This window comes from Solanum tuberosum, unplaced genomic scaffold (genome assembly GCF_000226075.1).
Source record: "Solanum tuberosum cultivar DM 1-3 516 R44 unplaced genomic scaffold, SolTub_3.0 scf00214, whole genome shotgun sequence".
NCBI classification, from domain to species: domain Eukaryota; kingdom Viridiplantae; phylum Streptophyta; class Magnoliopsida; order Solanales; family Solanaceae; genus Solanum; species Solanum tuberosum.
In genome coordinates this window covers 747,817-767,858 of record NW_006239139.1, presented here as the reverse complement: position 1 = coordinate 767,858, position 20,042 = coordinate 747,817, and the positions used below count along the sequence as shown (strand labels likewise).

At 34.2% G+C, this 20,042-nt stretch overlaps 5 protein-coding genes and 2 pseudogenes across 5 annotated transcripts; 1 reads left to right on the top strand and 6 right to left on the bottom strand.

Annotated features, from left to right (window-relative positions):
• The first annotated feature begins 4,237 nt into the window (after positions 1 to 4,237).
• Positions 4,238 to 5,241, top strand: LOC102604647 (chlorophyll a-b binding protein 3C, chloroplastic-like; annotated as a pseudogene).
• Positions 5,242 to 6,142: 901 nt separating this feature from the next.
• On the bottom strand, positions 6,143 to 7,126 carry LOC102604990 (chlorophyll a-b binding protein 3C, chloroplastic-like). Its single transcript, XM_006356013.2, has one exon. The coding sequence runs from the start codon at positions 7,056 to 7,058 to the stop codon at positions 6,255 to 6,257; it is 804 nt and encodes a 267-aa protein (XP_006356075.1). The 5' UTR covers positions 7,059 to 7,126; the 3' UTR covers positions 6,143 to 6,254.
• A 1,845-nt stretch (positions 7,127 to 8,971) lies between these two features.
• Positions 8,972 to 9,925, bottom strand: LOC102605549 (chlorophyll a-b binding protein 3C, chloroplastic). The gene has a single exon (XM_006356015.2). It carries the CDS (start codon positions 9,858 to 9,860, stop codon positions 9,057 to 9,059), a length of 804 nt encoding a protein of 267 aa, XP_006356077.1. The 5' UTR covers positions 9,861 to 9,925; the 3' UTR covers positions 8,972 to 9,056.
• A 1,176-nt stretch (positions 9,926 to 11,101) lies between these two features.
• Positions 11,102 to 12,090, bottom strand: LOC102605888 (chlorophyll a-b binding protein 3C, chloroplastic-like). Its single transcript, XM_006356016.2, has one exon. It carries the CDS (start codon positions 12,075 to 12,077, stop codon positions 11,208 to 11,210), a length of 870 nt encoding a protein of 289 aa, XP_006356078.2. The 5' UTR covers positions 12,078 to 12,090; the 3' UTR covers positions 11,102 to 11,207.
• A 1,372-nt stretch (positions 12,091 to 13,462) lies between these two features.
• LOC102606227 (chlorophyll a-b binding protein 3B, chloroplastic-like) lies at positions 13,463 to 14,315 on the bottom strand (annotated as a pseudogene).
• Positions 14,316 to 15,774: 1,459 nt separating this feature from the next.
• LOC102578242 (chlorophyll a-b binding protein 3C, chloroplastic-like) lies at positions 15,775 to 16,769 on the bottom strand. The gene has a single exon (XM_006356018.2). It carries the CDS (start codon positions 16,697 to 16,699, stop codon positions 15,896 to 15,898), a length of 804 nt encoding a protein of 267 aa, XP_006356080.1. The 5' UTR covers positions 16,700 to 16,769; the 3' UTR covers positions 15,775 to 15,895.
• A 1,495-nt stretch (positions 16,770 to 18,264) lies between these two features.
• On the bottom strand, positions 18,265 to 19,338 carry LOC102603980 (chlorophyll a-b binding protein 3C, chloroplastic-like). Its single transcript, XM_006356011.2, has one exon. It carries the CDS (start codon positions 19,257 to 19,259, stop codon positions 18,456 to 18,458), a length of 804 nt encoding a protein of 267 aa, XP_006356073.1. The 5' UTR covers positions 19,260 to 19,338; the 3' UTR covers positions 18,265 to 18,455.
• Between the last annotated feature and the right edge of the window lie 704 nt (positions 19,339 to 20,042).

Sequence of the window (20,042 nt, the reverse complement as noted above, 5' to 3'; positions counted from 1 at the left end):
AATATATTATATATATTATATAGTAGAAAAAAAGTAGAATATAAGTAGAATATTATATAGGGAGTTTATGATGGGACATTCAAATGTCCCATCATAAACTCACTCTTATATATAAGTAGATAGTAGAATAGAAAGAATATATATATTATATTATATTATATTATATATTATATAAACTCCCTTAGAAAATAAATATATATTATATATATTATATAGTAGAAAAAAAGTAGAATATAAGTAGAATATTATATAGGGAGTTTATGATGGGACATTCAAATGTCCCATCATAAACTCACTCTTATATATAAGTAGATAGTAGAATAGAAAGAATATATATATTATATTATATTATATTATATATTATATAAACTCCCTTAGAAAATAAATATATATTATATATATTATATAGTAGAAAAAAAGTAGAATATAAGTAGAATATTATATAGGGAGTTTATGATGGGACATTCAAATGTCCCATCATAAACTCACTCTTATATATAAGTAGATAGTAGAATAGAAAGAATATATATATTATATTATATTATATTATATATTATATAAACTCCCTTAGAAAATAAATATATATTATATAGTAGAAAAAAAGTAGAATATAAGTAGAATATTATATAGGGAGTTTATGATGGGACATTCAAATGTCCCATCATAAACTCACTCTTATATATAAGTAGATAGTAGAATAGAAAGAATATATATATTATATTATATTATATTATATATTATATAAACTCCCTTAGAAAATAAATATATATTATATAGTAGAAAAAAAGTAGAATATAAGTAGAATATTATATAGGGAGTTTATGATGGGACATTCAAATGTCCCATCATAAACTCACTCTTATATATAAGTAGATAGTAGAATAGAAAGAATATATATATTATATTATATTATATTATATATTATATAAACTCCCTTAGAAAATAAATATATATTATATAGTAGAAAAAAAGTAGAATATAAGTAGAATATTATATAGGGAGTTTATGATGGGACATTCAAATGTCCCATCATAAACTCACTCTTATATATAAGTAGAAAGTAGAATATGATAAGATAATGATACCAAATAGTTAATAAAAACAATGATTTAAATCCATATATATATAAGTGTATGGATCTAACTTATACTATATATAATGATAATATAAAGAATTTTTACAAGAGTAATGATTATTTTGGTTTCTAAAAGATATAAGAGAATTGCTTTCAAGTCTATTTAATTTAATCAATTTATAATTTTCTTGTACTGTGACATAGAAATATATTAAATTTTCTTTTCTTAATATTAAGTTACAACTAATTTTAATCCTTAGCAAAAGTATCCTTATAATCTCCAAAAAAAAACATTACTATATGTATCACAAAGTTACAATTAATATTTAAAAAGTGAGTTAGTTCATTACTTTCTTATATAATCATGAAATTGCAAATGTAATAAAATTTCTTTTCAAATTTTTGAGTCTTGGTCAAATGACTGTAGAATTTTATTTGATATTGTAGTTTTTTGAATTAAATTACTTAAAGTTTATTATCTACCAAGAAGATTTTTTTAAACAAGAATCAAGGTATTGTATTACAACAAATGGATAACATTTTATTAACTTGAAAGAAATTTTAGATTATATAATGAGATATTGACTCTTCGCATACAAACCTATAAATTATTAACACGTACAAATGACTAGTTATATAATAAAAATAAAGTTTTGGGAGGTTTTTGACGCTTAAAACATGTGTTTTAGTAGTCTTATGCTTGAACAGGTTACCCAACTTTTGTTTGTAAAATATCAGAAATCATTAAACTTGTTTCAATTTTATTGTTTTAAGTACATAAATAACACCATCTAAGTAAGATTTTGGTAAATTTATCTCAAACGCGCTACCAATAATGTAAACTCTATGCCAAACAAAGATTTGTTTTGAATATGCTATTATAATAGATTTAATATTCATTTGGCTGATCCTAGCTAACTTAAGTATAACTACTTTTTTGGGAATGAATCCACCTAAATTGACAAAGAAAAAAAACGAGCTAACTTAAGTATAACTACGACTATTTTTGGGAATGCATCCACTTAAATTATCAAGAAAAACATGTGAGAGACCAGAAGGCGTATTCAGGATTTCGGTAAGATGGGTGCACGATTACGAAAAAATAGCTTCTTAAATATAAATTTGATCAGACTTTTTAGGTACTTAATATGAACCATTAAATTTTAAAAAATTATAGGTCCAAAATATATAATACTACTACTTTTAAATTTTAATATACACATTTGATTTAATTATATAAAAAAATTATAGTGCTAAATTTTTTTAAGAATTTTCAATGTAACACACTGGAAAATTTTGAAAGATTTAAGAAAAATTAGTTGAAACGCCAAAAAGTGTAACCGATAACCACTTGGAGAGGTGTTACTCAAAAATAGAAGATAAATATAAGATTTAAATTTCTATCCTCACTCAGAGAGGTGCACCCTATCATCATCATATTATTATATGATACTTTGAACGTGAGTTCACATATCTATATTTAAATATATTTTTTAACATATAACACTACTATATATGATCTAGAGAGGGGAGCATGGGTTCACGTGAACCCACGGCACCCCCTCTAGATACGCCCCTGTGAATTGCATATTGTATTTATGTTCGCAACCGATCCTTCGATATGTAAATTTAAATAAAATATATTACAAAATATATAAAATTAAACAATTGGTTCTAATATATTTAAATTTATTTTCGTAATGTCAAATTTCGTATTTCTAATCAGCAAATTAATTTTTTTGTGAATACTTTTATAAAACAAATTTTATATACATATATATATATATATCTTCTTGTGTATTTGATTCATGAAAAGAACGAAAAAAGGTAACTGAAAACTACACAATTATTGGAGACTAGATTAAATAGGGAATTTTTGCAAATAGTCACTATAATAAACTTAATTATGCTTCATAGCTATAGTTTGCATATTTACGGGTTGTAGCTACAGTTTGAGCTATCTCGTTTGTATAATTCGCGGGTGAGTTTATATAATTTAGCGGGTACATTTGTATAATTGAGCTTTTTTTTGTATAAACTTGAAATAACAAATTTATACAAACACAAACATTTGAACTTTAAACAGTTATACAAATCATATTATGCAAAATTACATTTATAAAAGTTGTACAAATTTTGAATTATACAAACGTGCAAATTATACAAACTCGAAACCTCAACCCACGTAATTATCACGGAATATCGATCGCGAGTGATAATTAACTAAAACTATAGCTATGATGACTAATTAACTAGTACTATAGTCTATATTTGCTTAAGCATGTAATTTTCCCTTAAATTAATATATAATCTCTTATTCTTCAAAATAGCTTTACAAGGCCATAAAATAATAGTGTAGACTCTTATCTAAGAACGAAGGCCAGACATTATTGTTAGGAAAAATTACTTAAATACACAACACTTCTTTACCTATTCTCAATATTTCCCTACTCTTTTACTAAAATACAAAAATCCCTTATTTTCCCCCAACAACTTAACCGGATACTTTATTAGTTTAAGTATCCGCCCGTTATTAATTAAAGTATCCGCGCTGCTATATTAAGTATCCACACTGCTATATTATGTATCCGAAAAACACTAAAAAAGAGATTTTTGGTAATTAATGAAAGAGTAGGGAAAGGAAGTAATTTCTTTCTTATACTATGTCATTTGCCTAATTTTTACTTATTGTTAACGGGTTGTCAACAAAGCCCAGTGGGTCAAAGCTATCATCGAGGTAGAGTAGTAGGTTAACAACTTCATCGAGAGGTCCACCAGCAACACAGTAATTCGAACACACACCTAGTCAAGGAGTGAAAAATAGAGAGATTTTTAATAGAAATATATGTTTTAAATAAAATTTACATGACACAAATCTAAATTAATCCGTCAATATTCCGAATACACAGCTATTGAGATGGGCCAGCCATAAAGAAGGTGTGAACTATTGCATGGCCATGATTTTTTAGATGTGAATTTTGCAATAGTCTTCAATCAAACACGTGGCAACTTTGGATTGGCTGTAAGAGAGGAAATCAACATTTGGTTAGATTTTTTGGACATAATAATGCAATAGTTAACAAAATGTCATGCACCAATGAGAAAATAGATAATGATATTCTAGGATAAGGATTTTGATTCTTCCAAGTCATTTATATATTGCAAGGTTCATGAAACTCGAGCAACAAATCAACTCTTCTTCTTGTGTTGTAGCTCCATTTAAGAGTTTTCATTCTACTTCTATAATGGCTACTTCTATGATGGCTCTTTCTTCCTCTACATTTGCCGGAAAAGCAGTGAAACTCGCACCATCTTCTTCTGAAATCACCGGAAATGGGAGAGTCACCATGAGGAAGACCGGCTACCAAGGCCAAGCCTGCCTCCTCTGGTAGCCCATGGTACGGTCCTGATCGTGTTAAGTACTTGGGCCCATTCTCTGGTGAGTCTCCAAGTTACTTGACTGGTGAATTCCCTGGTGACTATGGATGGGATACTGCTGGACTTTCAGCTGATCCTGAAACTTTTTCTAAGAACCGTGAGTTGGAGGTGATTCATTGTAGATGGGCCATGCTCGGAGCTCTTGGTTGTGTCTTCCCCGAGCTCTTGGCTCGTAACGGTGTCAAGTTTGGTGAAGCTGTATGGTTCAAGGCTGGATCCCAAATTTTTAGTGAGGGTGGACTTGACTACTTGGGCAACCCGAGTTTGGTCCATGCACAGAGCATCTTGGCCATTTGGGCTTGCCAAGTTGTGTTGATGGGAGCCGTTGAGGGTTACCGTATTGCTGGTGGGCCTCTTGGTGAGGTTGTTGACCCACTTTACCCTGGTGGTAGTTTCGACCCATTGGGCCTTGCTGACGACCCAGAGGCTTTTGCTGAGCTCAAGGTAAAAGAGATCAAGAATGGTAGATTAGCTATGTTTTCCATGTTTGGATTTTTCGTTCAAGCTATTGTCACCGGAAAGGGTCCATTAGAGAACCTTGCCGACCATCTAGCTGATCCAGTCAACAACAACGCTTGGGCTTTTGCCACAAACTTTGTGCCCGGAAAATGAACTTCTTAGAATAGAGTCTACGCTATTATTTGATTGTTTGATGGCCTTGTAAAGCTAGATATTATGAATTACATCAACATTATATATGAATTTTGTTTGGTTCTCCAATAATTTTATATTTCTAAGTTGCATTTTCTGTACTACTCATATAAATCATACACAAAAGTGGCAGAAATATTGGTCTCTCAATTTGGCTATTCACAAGTCTTGGAACAAAATTGCATCAAATTGGTTCCCAGGCACAAACAAGTAACTGCAGAGCAGAGCAAATTAAAATCTAAAAAAGAGGCCAGTATTTTTTATAACTGTGAAATCGTTATCTAACGATTTCATTTTTCTTAGCACGTGCTCATGTACGTGCTTGGTGATTAACGAACCCCAGTACCATAAAAAGCAATGTCAAGATAATGTTACACGACGATGTTACAGAGCCAATTTCATATCAAATTTTCAGGTAAATTAATAAGCATTTAATTCAAAAAAACAATTATGATCTGTAAATACATCTTATAATTCTTAAAAGCAAGAATATAGGTTATATCATTTCTCTGTTCTGCAACTTACTGTTTTGTACCTTAGAATTCTTTGTTGTCGGAATGAATGGTTAAACACATATTTAAACTATCATTTTAAAGTAAGTTTCATACCATAACCGTCAATTGTTCTCTTTACTTACCTAAACTATCACTCATTTTTGTATTAAAACAAACTTCAATGCTGAGTTTGTCAAATATGTGATCTCAATCGACAACAGTCACGTGTAGCCCAACTCAGGATCAATGTGATGAGTGCTTTAATACAAAGGGAGTGATAACTGAGATTTGAAACTCGGGAAAAATGATAGTTTAGAAAGGTAAATAGAACAATGGAAATATAATTGAGGTATGAAACTCGCCAAAAAAGTTATTATTTGGTGTGTTTTTACCATTATGTTTGTTACTATACTATATATATTTGTTTTAGTACCATTATGTTGTTACTACTTCTATATATATATAGCACGAAATATGTAACTGTGAACTATAAAATTGAACAAAATTCATATATAATCTCCAGTAATTTACATTTTACAATGGCTTCACTAGGTCATTAGCCAATTTATACTAGAGGAAACTCATTTCTTAAAAAATCACTTTCCGGGGGCAAAATTTGTGGCAAAGGCCCAGGCATTGTTGTTAACTGGGTCGGCAAGGTGGTCAGCAAGATTCTCCAATGGACCCTTGCCGGTAACGATAGCTTGGACAAAGAATCCAAACATGGAGAACATAGCAAGTCTACCGTTCTTGATTTCCTTTACCTTGAGCTCAGCAAAAGCCTCTGGGTCATCAGCAAGACCTAATGGGTCGAAGCTACCACCAGGGTAAAGTGGATCCACAACCTCACCGAGAGGCCCACCAGCAATACGGTAACCTTCAACGGCTCCCATTAGCACAACTTGGCAAGCCCATATTGCCAAGATGTTTTGTGCATGGACCAAACTTGGGTTGCCCAAGTAGTCAAGTCCACCTTCACTGAAAATCTGGGATCCAGCCTTGAACCATACGGCTTCACCGAACTTGACACCGTTACGAGCCAAGAGCTCGGGGAATACACAACCAAGAGCTCCGAGCATGGCCCATCTACAATGAATCACCTCCAACTCACGGTTCTTAGAAAAAGTTTCTGGATCGGCCGAAAGTCCAGCAGTATCCCATCCATAGTCACCAGGGAATTCACCAGTCAAGTAACTTGGAGACTCACCAGAGAATGGGCCCAAGTATTTAACACGATCAGGACCATACCATGGGCTACCAGAGGAGGCAGGCTTGGCCTTGGTAGCGGTCTTCCTCATGGTGACTCTCCCATTTCCGGTGATTTCAGAAGAAGATGGTGAGAGTTTCACCGCCTTTCCGGCAAAAGAAGAGGAAGAAAGAGCCATTGTAGAAGTTGCCATTATAGAAATAAAATGAAATACTCTTGAATGTTGCTACTACACTGAATGAATATTTGATTTGCAACAAGTATATTTAAATGATTTTGAAGGACTAAAGTTCTTATCCTAAAATATCATTATCTATTTCCTCATTGGTGAATGTCAATTTGTTTAACATGACTAGATATTTTTTAGATACATTATTATGTCCAAAAAATCTAACAAAATGTTGATTTTTCTCTATTACAGCCAATCCTGAGTCACCACGTGTGATAGTGGAATATTGCAAAATCCACATCTAAAAAATTATGGCCATGCAATAGTTCACACAATTCTATTGTATGAGTGGTGTAACCTCTTCTTAACAATAAGACAAATGAAAAAATTGAAATTATTTTCTAGCAATTATTTCAATGACTAATTTATACTCTAAATGTCAATTAGGAAAACAGAATAATAACAAAAAATTACAGAATATAAACCATAAAAGAAGTTACTTATTAAATCGATTATAAGAATACGAACAATACTTATTATCTAAAGAATAATTCTTATAGTAGTATCGGTCATTTATCCATTTTCCTTCGGATTTCATCAAGTGGTTAGGTAATATATTTTAGGGAAAAAGGATAAATATACCCCCAAACTATCGTAAATGGTATGCAAATACCCTCCGTCATACTTTTGGGACATTGGTGTCTCTGTCGTCCAAATATTAGAGCATATATACCCTTTATACTAACGGATATACACATGTCATAATCTTATCCACCGATCTGACATTTATCGACGGATAAGATTGTGCCACGTGTCCCTATTTAGTCTTCCGTTAGAGTGAAGGGCATATATGCTCTAGTTTTTAGACGGCAGGGGCACCAATGTCCCAAAAGTATGACGAAGGATATCTGCATACCATTTACGATAGTTCGGGGTTATATTTATCCTTTTTCCCTATATTTTATCGTTGGATTACGAACAAAAAGTGCCTATATGAATATACTTTACGATCAACATCAGTTAAAAAGAAAAATATTTTTACTTATTTACAATTAGATACTTTAATTAACATTTTGCTAATTAAAGTGTATTGAAGAAGGAGAAGAGAACAACATTCTAAAGGTTCTTTTTTCTATAAGAACACAACACTATTTAAAAACATGAACATTATTATGACGAAAACCAACGCAGTCCTTAGGTTTTCTTATTACTTATTTTACTAAAGCAATGTATAAGATTGATTGATTTTTGAAGTGTAAAATTACAATTGAAGAATACAGATAAAAATAATGAAAATATTTTATCAAAGAGCATGCGTGGTCGAATGATAGAACTATCCAAAGCCAGAAAATATCTAAATTTGATTCCAAGTAACCACATTTGTTATGTATATTTCTGAAAAAATCAATACTCTCCGTTGGACTTTTAAAATCGATTGACAAACAAGGTCGATTGTCCCTCAATTTTAACCGACCATGTCTCTCGGTTTCACGAAAACGATGAAAGTAAAACTGGCGATATATAGTCTATTGATTTGGTGTTTTTTTTTTTAAGTTGTCCATTGATTTTGACAATAGATTTTGACCCATTTTTTAGTAGAAAATAGAGCGGTGAAAGACACGTCATATGTCTTTGCCATGTCATCTGCCACGTAAGATACATTTTAATTATTTATTTATTTTGTTTTTTTCACACTTTTGATAATCTCTTTCTAAATCTTAGTTCCTAAAATACCTTGAATTTCTAATTTGATGGAATAGTTTTCTAGTAATTACCGATTTTCCTAATTTTATGTAATTTAAAAACTCCTATAGTAAGGAATTTTCTGTTCACTTTTGTTTTTTACATGATATGCAAATACATACTACTATTGTAAATTGTAAATATAAAAATATATGGAACTATATAATTATTGGAGACCAAATAAAAATTTCATATATAATCTCCTGTAATTTGCAGTAGCTAGCTATACAATGGCCTATCAAACAAACAAATACTAGAAGAGGCTCTATTTCAAGAAGTTCACTTTCCGGGGACAAAGTTTGTGGCAAAGGCCCAGGCATTGTTGTTAACGGGGTCAGCAAGGTGATCGGCAAGGTTCTCCAATGGACCCTTTCCTGTGACGATAGCCTGAACAAAGAATCCAAACATGGAGAACATAGCAAGTCTACCGTTCTTGATTTCCTTTACCTTGAGCTCAGCAAAAGCCTCTGGGTCATCTGCAAGGCCCAATGGGTCGAAGCTACCACCAGGGTAAAGTGGGTCAACAACCTCACCGAGAGGCCCACCAGCAATACGGTAACCTTCAACGGCTCCCATTAGCACAACTTGGCAAGCCCAAATTGCCAAGATGCTTTGTGCATGGACCAAACTAGGGTTGCCCAAGTAGTCAAGTCCACCCTCGCTGAAAATCTGGGATCCAGCCTTGAACCATACAGCTTCACCGAACTTGACACCGTTACGAGCTAAGAGCTCAGGGAAAACACAACCAAGAGCTCCAAGCATGGCCCATCTGCAATGAATCACCTCCAACTCACGGTTCTTAGAAAAAGTTTCAGGATCAGCTGAAAGTCCAGCAGTATCCCATCCATAGTCACCAGGAAATTCACCAGTCAAGTAACTTGGAGACTCACCAGAGAATGGGCCCAAGTACTTAACACGGTCAGGACCATACCATGGGCTACCAGAGGAGGCTGGCTTGGCCTTGGCAGCGGTTTTCCTCATGGTGACTCTCCCATTTCCAGTGATTTCAGAAGAAGATGGTGAGAGTTTCACCGCCTTTCCGGCAAAAGAAGAGGAAGAAAGAGCCATTGTAGAAGTTGCCATTATAGAAATAAAATGAAATACTCTTGAATGTTGCTACTACACTGAATGAATATTTGATTTGTAACAAGTATATTTAAATGACTCTAAGAACTAAAGTTCTTATCCTAAAATATCATTATCTATTTCCTCATTGGTGGATGACAATTTGTTTAACATGACTAGATATTTTTTAGATACATTATTATGTCCAAAAAAATCCAACAAAATGTTGATTTTTCTCTCTTACAGCCAATCCTGAGTCACCACGTGTGATATATAGTGGAATCTTGCAAAATCCACATCTAAAAAATTATGGCCATGCAATAGTTCACATATTGTATGAGTGGTGTAACCTCTTCATAATAATAAGACAAATGAAAAAATTGAAATTATTTTCTAGCAATTATTTCAATGACTAATTTATACTCTGAATGTCAATTAGGAAAACAAAATAATAACAAAATTAAATTTAGAAAAATACATTTACCAATCTTTCCAAGAAAAATATTTACATAATATGAACCATAAAAGAAGATACTTATTAAATCGATTATAAGAATACGAACAATACTTGTTATCTAAAGACTAATCATATAGTAGTATCGGTCATTTATCCATTTTCTTTCAGATTTCATCAAATGGTTCTGTAATATTTTCTACCGTTGAACAGGATCGACGTTGAAGTGTAAAATTATAATTGAAGAATATAAATAAAAATAAAGAAAATATTTCATTGTAGAGCGTGTGTGATCGAACGATAAAAAATATAGCTAGATTCGATTCCAGGTAGCTACAGTTTTATGTATATTTCTAAAAACTCAACACTGTTTGTCGGACTTTTAAAACCGATCGACGGACAGGATCGATTATCCCTTAAACAGACTCTATTTGTCGATTTCACAAAAAACGATGAAGGATAAATCAGTGATATATAGTCTGTTGATTTCGATTTGCTTTTTTTAAGTAGAAAGAAATCTGGTGAAAGATACTTTACATTTATCATAGGTTTTTGCCACGTCAGATACATTTTAATTTACTTTTTTTCACTTTTTGATAATCCCTTTCTAAATCTTTGTTCCTAATATACCTTGAGTTTCTAACTTGATGGAATAGTTTTCTAGTAATTACCAACTTTCCCAATTTTATGTAATTTAAAAAGTCCTATAGTAAGGAATTTTCTATTCACTTTTACTTTTCACATGATATGCAAATACATACTGCTATTGTGAATTGTAGGTATAAAGATATATAGAACTACATAATTATTGGAGACCAAATAAAAATTCATATATAATCTCCTATAATTTACAGTAGCTACATTGGCCTATCAAACAAACAAATACTAGAAGAGGCACTATTTCAAGAAGTTCACTTTCCGGGGACAAAGTTTGTGGCAAAGGCCCAAGCGTTGTTGTTTACTGGGTCCGCAAGGTGATCGGCAAGGTTCTCCAATGGACCCTTTCCGGTAACGATAGCTTGAACAAAGAATCCAAACATGGAGAACATAGCAAGTCTGCCGTTCTTAATTTCCTTTACCTTGAGCTCAGCAAAAGCTTCTGGGTCGTCAGCAAGGCCTAATGGGTCGAAGCTACCACCAGGGTAAAGTGGATCAACAACCTCACCGAGAGGCCCACCAGCTATACGGTAACCTTCAACGGCTCCCATTAGCACAACTTGGCAAGCCCAAATGGCCAAGATGCTTTGTGCATGGACCAAACTTGGGTTGCCCAAGTAGTCAAGTCCACCCTCACTGAAAATTTGAGATCCGGCCTTGAACCATACAGCCTCACCAAACTTAACACCGTTACGAGCCAAGAGCTCGGGGAAGACACAACCAAGAGCTCCGAGCATGGCCCATCTACCATGAATCACCTCCAACTCACGGTTCTTAGAAAAAGTTTCAGGATCAGCTGAAAGTCCAGCAGTATCCCATCCATAGTCACCAGGGAATTCACCAGTCAAGTAACTTGGAGACTCACCAGAGAATGGGCCCAAGTACTTAACACGATCAGGACCATACCATGGGCTACCAGAGGAGGCTGGCTTGGCCTTTGTAGCGGTCTTCCTCATGGTGACTCTCCCATTTCCGGTGACTTCAGAAGAAGATGGTGAGAGTTTCACCGCCTTTCCGGCAAATGTAGAGGAAGAAAGAGCCATTGTAGAAGTAGCCATTATAGAAGTAGAATGAAAACTCTTGAATGTACAAAAAGAAAAGTTGTTTTGAGGCTTGAGTTTCATGGGCTTTGCACCAAGTGTATATAAATGACTCAACATGCCCCAAAATCCTTATCTTTGAATATCATTATCTGTTTTTTCATTGGTGAATGACAATTTTGTACTAGATTTTTTTAAAGATACTTTATAATTTTAAAAAATCTAACTCAATGTTGATTTCCTCTCATGCAGCCAATCCATGGTTGCCACGTGTGATTATAGATTATTGCAATATAATATCCACTTGACCATACCATAAGAGTATAGCTCATGGCCATGCATTGTTCAAAAACATCTGTTTATTTGAAATGAAATAGAAATAGGACCACTTGTGTGATTTGCAAATAGACAATGAGACAATGTACAATAACTTTTTTATATACATTTGAAATGAAATAGAAATTGTTTTAGGATTACGGAAGATAGGTAGAATGAAAATAGTATAAAATGTTATCAATTCGATAAAATTTGTGAACAATTGAATAACATATGCAAGTTTTGTCAATTTGACAGAACTTGTAAATAACTTGTATTAAAGTTATGTACGATCGTCATAATTACTTGTGAATTAATCATTAATGCCAAATTAGGACATGTCAAGCATAACTTGTGGAAGATTAATTTCTCATTCTTTTGTGCGGCATAACTTGTGAAGAAGTTATGTAAACTACCTTAAAACACATTGTATGTTCGTTTGACAAAAATCTCAAATAACCTTAAAACACAAGAACCTATGGGCAACTCGATAGGAATCAGAAAAGAAAGATAAAGTCATTGTCGTACTTAATTGTTGTCAGAAGACGTGAAGTGAGGGTGTGGTTCAAATCACATTGTATGCTTGTTTTGACTTTGATTGATTATTGCCAAAGAGAATAGTTCATTGCTTAGGTCCTACTCTGGGTGTGTACTGTGTAGCTGACAGCGGCAGTTATTTTCTTATCAATTATTATATTAGATTAATAAGAACCAAAATCAATAGCTAATAGAATAAATAAGTTGCTTCTAGAATGTCCATTACTAATCATCCAATATATATATAGCACCTATCGGACGGAGAAATTTTATTTAATTGAGTTCGGTGCAGAAGGTTCAAGCAAGGGATGTAGATTCAATAATAAATTACTATAACAGTATATGATTGTGAAATTTATCACTACGATGTAAAAATGCATATATTATTTAACTGTTTAGTCATTATTAATAACATAAAGAAATTAAACATTCATTTTCTCTTGTCTCCATTTTTTCAACTTCTTACTATTAATGACTTAGATTTAATCAACAAACATTAGGTCTTAACCATATGGTTAGGATAATCTTCTCTTTTTTATTTTTTAAATCATGGCCTAGTTATAACCAATGTTACATAATTTAACACTGAAGATGGAGACAAGATAAAACTTTCTAAGTACATGCAACCTTGCAGTTAGCCTGATGGCAAAAAGCTTCATATATAATCTCTAGTAATTTACAATTGCTAGGTTTACAAGGTCATCAAACAATAAGATACTAGAAGTAACATTTTCTCTGAAGAACTTCACTTTCCGGGAACGAAGTTTGTGGCAAAAGCCCAAGCGTTGTTGTTAACTGGGTCAGCAAGGTGGTCGACAAGATTCTCCAATGGACCCTTTCCAGTGACGATAGCTTGAACAAAGAATCCAAACATGGAGAACATTGCAAGTCTACCATTCTTGATCTCCTTTACCTTGAGCTCAGCAAAAGCCTCTGGGTCATCAGCAAGGCCCAATGGGTCAAAGCTACCACCAGGGTAAAGTGGGTCAACAACCTCACCAAGAGGCCCACCAGCAATACGGTAACCCTCAACAGCTCCCATCAACACAACTTGGCAAGCCCAAATAGCCAAGATGCTTTGTGCATGGACCAAGCTTGGGTTGCCCAAGTAGTCAAGTCCACCCTCGCTGAAAATTTGAGATCCAGCCTTGAACCATACAGCTTCGCTAAACTTGACACCGTTACGGGCCAAGAGTTCAGGGAAGACACATCCGAGAGCACCAAGCATGGCCCATCTACAGTGGATCACCTCCAATTCAGGTAGCTTGGGGCTTCTCCAGAGAATGGGCCCAAGTACTTAACACGGTCAGGACCATACCATGGGCTACCAGAAGAGGCTGGCTTGGCCTTGGCAACACTCTTCCTCATGGTGACTCTCCCATTTCCAGTGACTTCAGAAGAAGATGGGGAGAGTTTTACCGCCTTTCCGGCAAATGTAGAGGAAGAAAGAGCCATTGTAGAAGTAGCCATTATAGAAGTAGAATGAAAACTCTTGAATGTACAAAAAAGAAGAGTTGATTTGAGGCTTGAGTTTCATGGGCTTTGCACCAAGTGTATATAAATGACTAACAGCCCCAAAATCCTTATCTTTGAATATCATTATCTGCTTTTTCATTGGTGAATGACAATTTTGTACTAGATTTTTTTTAAAGATACTTTATAAGTTTAAAAAATCTAACTCATTGTTGATTTCCTCTCATGCAGCCAATCCATGGTTGCCACGTGTGATTATAGATTATTGCAATATAATATCCACTTGACCATACCATAAGAGTAGCTCATGGCCATGCATTATTCACAAACATCTTTTTATTTGAAATGAAATAGAAATAGGACCACTTGTGTGAGTTTCAAATAGACAATGAGACAATATACAATAACTTTTTTATATACATTTGAAATAAAATAGAAATTGTTTTAGGGTTACGGAAGATAGGTAGAATGAAAATAGTATAAGATATTATCAGTTCGATAAAATTTGTACACAATTGAATAACATATGCAAGTTTTTGTCAATCTGATAAAATTCGTAAATAATTTGTATTAAAGCTACATAGAACGATTGTCATAATTACTTAGTGAACAAGCAGAACTTGTGAATTAAGTATAACTTGTGAAGAAGTTATGTAAACTTATGAAAGCCATGACATGACGTTTTTTCTTTTCGCAAATTCCTAATAAAACAAAGCACAAAATTTAAATATAAAGTCATTCAAACATAAATTTCAAACTACCTTAAAACACAAGAACCTCTGGGCAACTCGATAGGAATCAGAAGAGAAAGATAGAGTCATTGTCATTCTAATCATTGTTAGAAGACGTGAAGTGAGGGTGTGGCCGGTTCAAATCACATTGTATGCTTGTTTTGATTTTGATTGTTTATAGCCAAAGAGAATAGTTCATTGTTTAGTTCCTACTCTGGGTGTGTATTGTGTAGGTGATAGCTGGCAGTGATGTGCTTATCGACTATTCTATTAGATTAATAAGACCCAAAATCGATAATGAATAGAATAAAGAAGTTGCTTCAAGAATGCCGATTACTAGGTAAATCATCCACTATATATATATATCACCTAACAGACGGAGAAATTTTATTGAATTGAGTTTGGTTTTGAAGGTTCAAGCAAGGAATGTAGATTCAATAATAAATTACTATAACAGTATATGATTGTGAAATTTATCACTGTGTAAAAATGCATATATTATTGAACTGTTTAGTCATTATTAATAACATAAAGAAATTAATCTTTCATTTTCTCTTGTCTCCATTTTTTCAACTTCTTACTATTAACGATTAAGATTTAATCAACAAACACTAGGTCTTAACCATATGGTTAGGATAATCTTCTGTTTTTTTATTTTTTAAATCATGGCCTAGTTATAACCAATGTTACATAATTTAACAGTGAAGATGGACACAAGATAAAACTTTGTAGTTTAGCCTGATGGCAAAAAACGTCATAAATAATCTCTAGTAATTTACAATTGCTAGGTTTAAAAGGTCATCAAACAATAAGATACTAGAAGTAACATTTTCTCTCTCAAGAACTTCACTTTCTGGGAACAAAGTTTGTGGCAAAGGCCCAAGCGTTGTTGTTAACTGGGTCAGCAAGGTGGTCGGCAAGGTTCTCCAATGGACCCTTTCCAGTGACGATAGCTTGAACAAAGAATCCAAACATGGAGAACATAGCAAGTCTACCGTTCTTGATTTCCTTTACCTTGAGCTCAGCAAAAGCCTCTGGGTCATCAGCAAGGCCCAATGGGTCGAAGCTACCACCAGGGTAAAGTGGGTCAACAACCTCACCAAGAGGCCCACCAGCAATACGGTAACCCTCAACGGCTCCCATCAACACAACTTGGCAAGCCCAGATAGCCAAGATGCTTTGTGCATGGACCAAGCTTGGGTTGCCCAAGTAGTCAAGTCCACCTTCGCTAAAAATTTGAGATCCAGCTTTGAACCATACAGCTTCACCGAACTTGACACCATTACGGGCCAAAAGCTCAGGGAAAACACATCCAAGAGCACCAAGCATGGCCCATCTGCAGTGGATCACCTCCAATTCACGATTCTTAGAGAATGTTTCAGGGTCAGCTGAAAGTCCAGCAGTGTCCCATCCGTAGTCACCGGGAAACTCACCAGTCAAGTAGCTTGGGGCTTCCCCAGAAAATGGGCCCAAGTACTTAACACGGTCAGGACCATACCATGGGCTACCAAAGGAGGCAGGCTTGGCCTTGGCAGCACTCTTCCTCATGGTGACTCTCCCATTTCCGGTGATTTCAGAAGAAGATGGTGAGAGTTTCACCGTCTTTCCGGCAAAGGTAGAGGAAGAAAGAGCCATTGTAGAAGCAGCCATTATAAAAGTAGAATGGAAACTCTTAGAATGTACAAAAAGAAGAGTTGATTTGAGGCTTGAGTTTCTTGGGCCTTGCACCAAGTGTATATAAATGACTCCACAGGCCCAATACCCTTATCCTTGAATATCTATATCTCTCTCTCATTGGTGGGTGACAATTTGTAACATTTTGCATACTTGTCCATTTGGCAAAGTTCATTAAACATGACTAGATTTTTTTAGATACTTTACATATTTAAAAAATCTAACCCAATGAAGATTTTCTCTATTACATCCAATCAATAGTTGCCACGTGTGAGTGTTGATTATTGCAATAAAATATCCACTTTGTTCAAACACTTAAATTTATTTGGCTGTCATATGAAATAGGACCACTTTTATATGTGGCAAATTGACAATGAGACAAAATAAGAAAAAAAATTGAAATTAAGGTAATGCAAGTTCAAGTGTCCCAACAGCTAATTAAGCTTTGATTTTTGTGTGAGATACTAGAGGTAAGTTAAACAAAGATGGTAAGAAATTTTGCTAAATTTCTTTAACAATTAAACGATATGTATAAATTGTCATTAATTCGACAGAACTTATGAACAATTTTACTAAAGTTATGCTTGTGTCCATCATAACTTGTGATAAGACAAGTTTTGCTTATGAATTTGTCAATAATTTGTATTAAAGTTACTACTAGTATGACATATCTTGTGAAAGCTTAAATTTTCATTCTTACGCCGGGCATAACTCTTGTGAAAAAAGTGATGACCCGCTTGTGAAAGTTATGACCTTGAAGGTTATTTTGTTTATTCATAGAACTTGTGATAATTTATTTCAAAGTTTTGACATGTCTGTCGTTCATAGGACGATCAATACTCTAATAGTCAATTAGAAAAATGGAGAATAATAAGAAAATTAAACGCATGTAATTGTTTTTTTTTCATGGAGTTAAATTAAGAGGAAACTTTAGTATACTTTAAAGCCATATACTAAGGTTAATTAAGTGGATAGAATAGTGGGATTACACTGGGTATGTTGTTGTTTGTACAAGAACAAATTACATATTAGAAGTAGTCATGAACATCATTTATCAAGAATATTGTACGAAAAGTTATGGATATGTACCATTCTGCTAATTTACCAACATGAATGAAATATACACCATGTATATAACAATAGTGTATATGTACATTATAAGTGTAATATATGTATATTTAGTATAAAATATAAACAACCACCTATTCACTTTGTACATTTTTTTGTAAACTGGTTGGCCAAAGTGTTGGGTAACTGTAACATTCCTTAAAACATACTTCTTAATATTTGTTTCATTTTTATTGCTTAGAATATCCAACACTGAACAGTTAGAAACTTTATCATTTTATGCATTTTAAAAACCTCTATTCTATAGTGCACTTGTATATTATTAATAATCAAATCATTTTAAGAAACTAAGTTGTATATATTGTTGTTATAAACAAAAAATTTATACTATAAGGTCATCTAACGATATTTACAAGTAAACTTCTTTAGAATAATATGGAATTTGTAATTTAAGTTTATGTGCTACAAAAAGATAAATATGAAAAGATTCACATGTTTTTCATTAATCCAAACCAATTTACACCACATTTAGTGCATTACAATCTCTTTACTGAACCCATAACCCAGAATGCTTAAAAATTTGACCCCTTCTATAGATTCATCACTCAAGACCTAAAAACTCATCTCACACTACTTGAAGATTAGAGATCTATTTTTGTTACACTTATTTTCCGGGAACGAAGTTTGTGGCAAAGGCCCAGGCGTTGTTGTTAACTGGGTCGGCAAGGTGGTCAGCAAGGTTCTCCAATGGACCCTTTCCGGTGACAATAGCTTGGACAAAGAATCCAAACATGGAGAACATAGCAAGTCTTCCGTTCTTGATTTCCTTAACCTTGAGCTCAGCAAAAGCCTCTGGGTCGTCAGCAAGGCCCAATGGGTCAAAGCTACCACCAGGGTAAAGTGGGTCAACAACCTCACCAAGAGGCCCACCAGCAATACGGTAACCTTCAACGGCTCCCATCAACACAACTTGGCAAGCCCAGATAGCCAAGATGCTTTGTGCATGGACCAAGCTTGGGTTGCCCAAGTAGTCAAGTCCACCCTCGCTGAAAATTTGGGATCCAGCCTTGAACCATATAGCTTCGCCAAACTTGACACCGTTACGGGCCAAAAGCTCAGGAAAGACACATCCAAGAGCTCCAAGCATGGCCCATCTGCAGTGGATCACCTCCAATTCACGATTTTTGGCGAATGTTTCAGGGTCGGCTGAAAGTCCAGCAGTGTCCCATCCGTAGTCACCAGGGAACTCACCAGTCAAGTAGCTTGGGGCTTCACCAGAGAATGGGCCCAAGTACTTAACACGGTCAGGACCGTACCATGGGCTACCAGAGGAGGCAGGCTTGGCCTTGGCAGCAGTCTTCCTCATGGTGATTCTCCCATTTCCGGTGATTTCAGAAGAAGATGGTGAGAGTTTCACCGCCTTTCCTACAAAGGTAGAGGAGGAAAGAGCCATTGTTGAAGCAGCCATTGTAAAAAGTAAAATGAAAAACTTTTTGAATGTACAAAAAGAAGAGTTGATCAGAGGTTTGAGTTTCTTGGGCCTTGCACCAACTGTATATAAATTAGAAATAGACTCCTTAGGCCCAATATATCATTATCCCTGAATATCTATATCTGATTTTTCATTGGTGGATGCAATATCTAACCTTTTGGTGTTATTGTCCATTTGGCAAAGCTCAACACCATTAAAGATGACTAGATATTTTTTAGATACATTATGTATACAAAAATCTAACACATTTTAGATTTCCTTTCTTACAACCAATCCAGAGTTGCCATGTGTGATTGTGGATTACTTCAATGTAATATCCACTTGACCTAAAACATAAGAGTAACTAATGGCCATGCAATAGTTCACACACTTGTGTGTAAAATAGGGCCACTTTGAATGAGTGGCAAATTGACAATGAGACAATAATGTTTGAATTTAATTCACATATTGTATAGGCTCTTCGTGAAGATGTATGGAGGTGGGGGGAAAGTGGAAAATTAAATTTTCATTCATGTATATTCAAATTAGCAATAGTAACAAGAATTAAATAAAAAGGACTGATTAATTTTGTATCCTTCATTTTCACAAAAAAAAAAACTCATAGAAAAGGTCATGTCATATTTCAGTATAAACTTTATATATTTTTATTAAATAAATTGACTTTATATACGCCATATGATTTTCCAACTATGGAGCCTGAATAAATCTCTTCCGCTCTTAACTCTGTCTATAAACAGTTGTGGGGCGACAAATTTATAC

Coding starts and splice junctions, on each gene's coding strand:
- LOC102604990 (XM_006356013.2), bottom strand. CDS start 7,058: ATGGCAACTTCTACAATGGCTCTTTCTTCCTCTTCTTTTGCCGGAAAG.
- LOC102605549 (XM_006356015.2), bottom strand. CDS start 9,860: ATGGCAACTTCTACAATGGCTCTTTCTTCCTCTTCTTTTGCCGGAAAG.
- LOC102605888 (XM_006356016.2), bottom strand. CDS start 12,077: ATGAAACTCAAGCCTCAAAACAACTTTTCTTTTTGTACATTCAAGAGT.
- LOC102578242 (XM_006356018.2), bottom strand. CDS start 16,699: ATGGCTGCTTCTACAATGGCTCTTTCTTCCTCTACCTTTGCCGGAAAG.
- LOC102603980 (XM_006356011.2), bottom strand. CDS start 19,259: ATGGCTGCTTCAACAATGGCTCTTTCCTCCTCTACCTTTGTAGGAAAG.